Genomic DNA, 7,525 nt, shown 5'->3' on the forward strand with positions numbered 1-7,525 from the left:
CAGGGAACAGCGCCACTGACTTCGATTTCTCATCCACTGAGCTACCAGCACAGTGTGTACTTTTGTGCCTGGAGATTTCCTGGGAGAGACTGAGCTATTGTCTCTTTGTCAGGCTCTACTAACCAAGAACAAACCACAGGCCCAGGGAGCATCATAAAAAGCCAGGGGCCCGCCATGCTCAGAGACTCCAGGCTCTGACCACCTGATGCCCCTTCACTGGCCGGACAACCATGAGGCACTATGTACTTCTCTCCACTCTCCTCCTTCTGACTCTCTTACCCACAGGTAAGGAGGTGGCTGATCACTGGGGTCTGCGGTTTAGAAGGCTATCTGGCAGGCCAGACAAGCCCTTGGCACTTGTCTATTGGAATCATAAACCTAGTATCAACAGCTTCACCAGGACTGTAACAGGGTAAGATAGTTGTCCATACTTTCTGTCTGCAAATCCTCACCTCTCACTTTTCCTTAAAAACATCCCCACCAGGCATCTTCCTGGTCCTTTCCCTTGCTGCTGAGCCTGCTTTGTCAATGTCAAAAAATAAATCTCCATGTTGCTAGTCCCAACGGCCATTTCTCAAGGTGGTGGTCTGTGGCCCATCACCAGCATTTGCACAGGAGGTCGTTCTTCCTCTCAGTGCACTCCTTCAGTCGGCTTCCAGGATAGCAGGTCCTTGATCTGCCCTACCGGAGGTGTGTCCTCCGTTGTCTTTGTTGCCTTTTCTCCCATCACTCTTTACATTGGGCAGAACCAGTCTCTAGTCTGGGTCCTCTCCTCTTCTCTCTCTCCTTCCAGTCCTTGGGGCTGGTCCCATCCTTGTAAATTTTCCTCCTGGGCCTCTCTTTTGAACTCCAGACTTGAAATGAATCTCCAGTGGTGTACCTGACATCTCTATTGGGACGTTTAATTTCAAAATTAATATATCCAAAAATGAACTTCTGAATTTTCCCCCACGAATCTCCTCTGTGTAGCTTTCCCCCATCACAAGTTACCAAAGCCAGCATTTTGTGAAGCCTGGCTTGGCCCTTCTGCACTGTCCACACTCAGAAAACCTCCACATCTGTACCCTAGCAGGTGTCTTGTGGGGCTCCTGTCCCACGACCAGCCCCACACAGCAGTTGCCCCAAACTCAGTGGAAGGCCAGAGTGTTTACAGAATTTCTGTCTTTTGTAGCTGAATAATATTCCATTGTTGCATACATATACTATTTTTTCTTTGTCCCTCAACAGATTCATCTGTCTTGATGATGGACAAGTAGTTTGTTTTTATGTTTTTGCTATTGCTGCAATGAAAATAAGAATGCAGATATCTGTTTGAGGCAGTGATCTCTTGGGTCAAAACTTAAAAATTTTGGAGGAATCTCCATATTGTTTCCATAGTGGCTGTGTCAATTTACGTTTCACCAACAATGCACCAGTACTTGTTATTTCTTGTCTTTTTTATTATAGCCATTCTAACAGGTGCGAGGTGATAGCTCATTGTGGATCTGATTTGCATTTCCATGAAGATTAGTGATGCTGGGCACCTTTTAATGTACTTGTTGGCCATCTGTATGTCTTCTTTGGGAAAATGCATATTCAAGTGTTCTGTCCATATTTTAAATGGACAATGTTTCTGCTATTGAATTACATGGGTTCCTTAGATATCTGGATATTAACCCCTTATCAGATACATGGTTTATACATATTATTTCCATTCTGTGGGTTTCTTTTTTCATTTTGTTGATAATTTTATCTTCTGTGAAGAAGATTTTTAATTTCGTGTAGTCTCAGTTATTTACTTATTTTCTTTTTATGGCTTGTGCTTTTGGTGTCATATCCAAAGATCATTGCCAAGACCAATGTGAAGGAAATTTTTCTCTATGTTTTCTTCCACAATATTTATGGCTTCAGGTTTTACGCTGAAACTTTCAATGCACTTCAAGTTAATTTTTGTGCGTGGTGTAAGATAAGGGCCTAGTGCCATTGTTTTGCAGGTAGGTACCCACTTTTCCCAACACACCATTTACTGAAGAGCCTATCATTTCATCACTGAGTATTCTAGGTTCTCTTGTCAAATACTAGTTGACCATATACACATAGGTTTATTTTGGGGCTCTCAATTCAGTTCCATCAATTGTGTCTGTTGTTATAGCAATACCTTACTGTTTTGGTTAATATAGCTTTGGAACATAGTTTGACCTCAGGAAATTCGATGTCTTCGACTTTGTTCTACTTTCTCAAGATTTCCTTGGCTATTTTTTTTGGTGGTACCGTGTGAATTTTAGGATTATTTTCCAATATGCTCCATCTACACATGTCTTTTTGGTCTTCAAATAAACTAAGTCATAAAAATGAATATCTCTTTCATTTTTATTATTCAGACCTCACTTCAAAAGCTACATCTTTCTCAGAAAACCTCTCCTGTCCCTTTTATCAACTCCAACATCCAGACCTTTCCTGGTCCATTATTGTATCACTTTGTTCTGAAAACTTGCAACTTTCTAAAATTATCTTATGCATCTGTTTTAATATTGTCATAATGAACTAACAAGCAAAATGGTGACAGAGCCATAGACAAAGAGCCAGTTGACAGCTGTCAGAGGGTGAGGGGTAGAAGGAAAGGACTGAGAAAAAAGAAAAGACTCATAGATATGGGGATATGGACAACAGTGTGCTGATTGCTGGGGAGGGGGAGGCAGGGTTGGAGAAGTAGAAGAGGGCATGGGGGACAAGTGGGTGATGGAAGGAGACTTGCCTTGGGATGGTGAACATACAACACAACATATAGGTGGTGTGTTGTGGAACCATGCACCTGAAACCAGCATAATTGTATTAATCAGTGTCACCCCAATAAATTGAATAAAGAGCAAATAAGACAGTGGACAAGACAGAGTCTCTGAACAGAGCCTTTGTCCAGCTTGTTTTCTCCACATGGGAATGCTTGATCCAGAACTCTACTGTTCTCACACTGAGAGTGAACTCGCTGCTGCACTAACTGTCTCCCTGATTCTCTTTTTGTGCAGCAAGAAGTGGTTTGGGTGCTTCTGAAACCCTCTGTCTAAATCTGTCTGGCATCTGCAGAAGGGACATCTGCAAAAGAACAGAGGATACAATTGGTGCCTGTCGCAGAAGGTGGAGGTGCTGCAGAGCCTGGTGGATACTGATACCAATCCCCACACCGGTTGTGTATTCAGATTATCAAGAACCTCTTCATGCTAAAGTGAAATGAAATGAGGAAATGAAGGCATCCAAAGGAAAATTTTTTGCATCTAAGAACATTAGACTATATATCTTGATTTATTCCAGCTTTATTACCAATTCTTATTATTCTGGGTCAACAAGAATAAATATTATTTAAAAGTCTACCCAGATGCTACCTCTTCATGACTCATTTTCAGATCTAAACAATGTGTTTAGAAGTGAGAATGCCCATTTATTTAACAATGCATTTTTAATAAAAAAAATTGTCACAGAAATACCAAAAGATTAACAAAAAAGTCACAAAGATGAACATATAATTATAGAAAACATGATTAATAGACACACAGAGAAAATACACAGGCAAAACACAGAGAAAATCCAGGAAACATCAGGAAGGAGAAGAGATGTACATAAAGAAAAGCAGGAAATTGGAAGAGGGGAAGAGGAATAATTTGAGATGATACACAAATGTGATGAGTGTATGGCTGATAACCAGAAGGAGACAAAGACCAGAAAGGAGAGAGAAGGAGAGGTTGGAGAACAACGGCAATGTATATAAGTACTCAGCTAACAAAGGGACACTCATGTGACTCCTATGAAGAAACACCGTGATCACTTACATTCCTGATGTTTTACATACTAAGAAACATAATTCCTTTGTAAAACTGGAGCATCTTATGCAGTATTTTTAAAAGATTTTATTAATTTATCTTCATAGATAGGGGAAGGAAGGGAGAAAACAGGGAGAGAAACATTGACATGCAAGAGAAACTTCGACCAGTTGCCTCTTGCACATGCCCCGACTGGGACAGAACCTGCACCCCAGGCATGTGCCCTGACTGAGAATCAAACTGGCAATCTTCGGCTTTGCAGGATGATTTCCAATCAACCAAGCCATGTTGGCCAGGGCATAATATTTATATAGAACTCTTTGTTTATTTTTAAATTCTCAGTGTGGACATTTTCCACAAGAGTTTGATACAGTCTTGACTAGGTTTAGGGCAAAACCAACCTTTAAACAGAGGAGTTAGGCCATAGGCAAGGAACTAAGTGCGTACATAGTGAGAGAGCTCCGTTGGCCTCTCCACTCTCTGGGGGCACTAGGAACTGTTCATGCATCAGTACTTTCTTGAGTAAGCTCTGGGGTTTGGGTATTTCAAACATTTTGCCTACTTTAAACAAGGTATATTCACTGCCATGAAATATTTAGGAATGCTCTTGTAGTTATGTTTTATCAGTTTAAAATAAAAATGCTGTAACCACAAGGGAAAGATCTGTAAACACCGCACCATAGAACATGATGTCAATGCATACTATCTGCCAAAAGACATCAAACTGTAAAAGACAACAGCAAGATAATAAGCAAGGAATAATGGATCTACGGAATCATCAGAGAATTAGCAAAATAGCAACAATTATTTTTAACATAAATGGATTAAATTCTGCAATCAAAACATACAGAATGGCTGAATTAATTAAAAAATAAGACCCAATAATATGCTGCTTGCAAAAGATTCACTTCAGATTTAAAGTCACACATTGACGTTGTAGCCAAGGAACATGAAAAGATACTTCAAGCAAATGGTGACCAAAATAAACAAGGGTAGCTAGCTACTTTTTCTACCAGACAAAATAGATTTGAAACTAAAGGTGGTAAAAAGAGATAAAGAAATTCATTATGTAATAATAAAGGGGTCAATCCATCAAGAAGATATAAAAATTGTAAATATTCAAGTGCCCGACATCAGAGCACGTACCTATATAAAGCAAAGCCTAATAGTGCTAAGGGCAATAAGAAACAGCAATGCAGGAGTAGCATAGCTCTTTAGTGCCTCACTCTCAATGATAGATCGATCATCCAAGGCAGAACAGCAAAGAGGAAACAGCAGATGTGAATAACCCTACAACCAAATGAACCTAATGGACACATTCAGAACATTCTTTCTGACAGCAGAACACCCATTCTTCTCATGTATGCATGGAACATCTTCCAGTGCAGGCCACATTTTAGGCCACAGAAAAAAAAGTATTAGCAATTGTGAGAAAATTGCAATCATATCAAGTATTTTCTTTGACCACAAGGGTATGAAACTAGAAATCAGCAACAGATGAGAAACTGGAAACCCCCTATGTAACGGCCAATGGATCAAGAAGAAATTAGTTAACAAACATCAAAATGATGAAAAGTCATGAAAATAGAAGACATAAAAGTATATAAGTATTTTCCAAAAAAGTCTGATATCACATATGAAAGTTTATAAATGAATAGAATGAATTTATATACATGTGTGCCATTAAGCCATGAAGAGTAGAAAAATAGCATTAGTGACTTGGTTTTAAGTTGATTGATTCTCGGTCAAAGGAATTTCTTTAACTTTCAATACTTTGTGTATGTTGCAGTATGTTGGGAGGATAGGAAGTCTCTTCAAGTTGTAGACACAGGGTCTTCTAAAAAAATTCTATTTTTCAATTACAGTTGACTAGCCACACAGTCTTTGAACCATTGATGGCTGCTGAGGCAGCACTGTGTGTGCTCTGTATCACTGGTATTTCAACTCTCCTCATCTCACCATCCTTGTCATGTGGGATGGTCAGACGAAGGATGGATACAGATAAAACAAGGTTCGTTTTCATGTGAGCTCAGTGCGTTTGCCTTTCAGATGCTATTAAGAACATTGTACATATGTGACACTAGCTTCTCTTTTAAGGAATAATTTAAAAGTAAAACTTCATTTAAAAAAATGGCCCCCCCTCTTACCCCTGTTGGGGAAGGGAGTGTGCTGTGCAGGAGTTCCCTTTCGAGTCCCAGGACTTTTGGTAACAAGAACTTTACCCTCACAACCCCACATCCTGGCCCCCTTCAAAAGGTGACTGGCCCAAGGCACTGACCTCTGGGGAATTTGAGAGGCCACAGAAGAAGTGAAGGGTTGGCCATCAGGTTTCCTGTAATTAAGTTAATTTGTCACCAACTGTAAAGACTCCATGGTTTGGAGATATTCCAACGGAAGCTGTTTTGTTTTCTTACTTGTTAAGCTTCACTGACCAAAAAGAACCCCAGTCCCCAGGAAATTAATAAAAGGCCCCGAGTTCCACTGTCTCCAGTCACTTACCTCCCTTCTGGGCAATCAGCCATGAGACTCAAGTCCCTGATTCCTGTGTTCCTCTTGTTTGTGGCTATAATGCCAAAAGGTAAGGTGGTGAGTAATTCTGGAGCGAGGCTCCTTAGGAAACCTATGGATATGATCAGTCCTACTGTGGTCCTCTGAACTCGGACCCTAATTCCTGGGACCCTCTAGGAATTCAGAATTCCAACATGCTTCTCTGTCTCCTTTGGGACTTAGGAGGGCAACACTGCAAAGCAGGACAAAGATTTCCCTCCACAGAAAATGAGATCCAAGAGCTCCGTGATTAGAGAATGCAGCCCAAGCACAGGGAGAGGGAAAGAAGCTGTGACATGTGACTTGAGCATCAGTATACAGATCAAGGAGCTGTCACCAGGGTCCCTTCATCCCTCAAAGGGAGAGTGAAAACAGCAGCCAGTGGCAATCCATGGATATTTTGGGATTTACCACACTTACAATTTTCTCCCCCGAAGGAGTTGATGTAATTCTTGTTTGGTTCTCAATTCTGCCAGAAGAAGGCAGAGTTGTGGGAAGACACATTTATATGGACACCAAATGTAACGTTATATGATGTTAATGCCTGAAAATTAGAGAGCACTTTAATGGTTAACCCTTTCATTTTACAGATAAGAGAACTCTTGTCCATATACAGAGTGTGATTTTGTTTTGGGTCACAGAGGTAGCAGCCACAGTGCAGCTAGGACTAAGGATCTTCCACCTGGGCCAGCGTTTTCATAATCCACAGGTGTGGGTATGCCCATAAAGTGGTAACCCTGACTTCCATCAGGCCTTTATCCCAGTCTCCTGGTTAGATATTCCTCCTGAGGTTTCTCCTGAGGAACCTAAGGGGACTTTCAACTTTCCTCTTTTGAAAGACACGATATCTTTGAGACATCTAACTTTGCTTTCCTCCAAACTTCTCTCCTTCGGGGTTTAAGGTGGGTAAGTTGAATCAGCCTAGCATTCTGACATTAGTATTGGATTATTTATGCTACTCCTTGAAATTTCCAGATCTGTGGCCCTTAAAATCAGATAAATTTAGACCAATTTTCAGATGAAAGCCCTTGCCCCAGGATAGTTAGGTCATCATTTTCGACGAGCGAATGTTTTTGTTCCTGCTGGCACCCCACCATCTAAGCTAAATTCAGTTCAATGCCCAAAGTCACAGCCCATGTTATGAGTCTGGTCTTTTTTTTTTAAGGTTAAGGAGGGTTTGATCTCTT

General features: G+C 40.7%; 1 protein-coding gene across 1 annotated transcript; it reads left to right on the plus strand.

Moving 5' to 3' along the window:
- The first annotated feature begins 230 nt into the window (after positions 1-230).
- On the plus strand, positions 231-3,208 carry LOC118992988 (beta-defensin 109). The gene is made up of 3 exons (XM_037055063.1): positions 231-285; positions 2,573-2,582; positions 3,010-3,208. The coding sequence occupies exons 1-3, from the start codon at positions 231-233 to the stop codon at positions 3,206-3,208; spliced, it is 264 nt and encodes an 87-aa protein (XP_036910958.1).
- Positions 3,209-7,525: the final 4,317 nt, after the last annotated feature.

Source organism: Sturnira hondurensis, unplaced genomic scaffold (assembly GCF_014824575.4).
Source record: "Sturnira hondurensis isolate 20B ecotype Veracruz unplaced genomic scaffold, ASM1482457v3 Scaffold0008640, whole genome shotgun sequence".
In the NCBI taxonomy this organism is placed as follows: domain Eukaryota; kingdom Metazoa; phylum Chordata; class Mammalia; order Chiroptera; family Phyllostomidae; genus Sturnira; species Sturnira hondurensis.

Excerpts from the sequence above, each read along its gene's own strand:
- LOC118992988 (XM_037055063.1), top strand. The coding sequence starts at position 231 with ATGAGGCACTATGTACTTCTCTCCACTCTCCTCCTTCTGACTCTCTTA.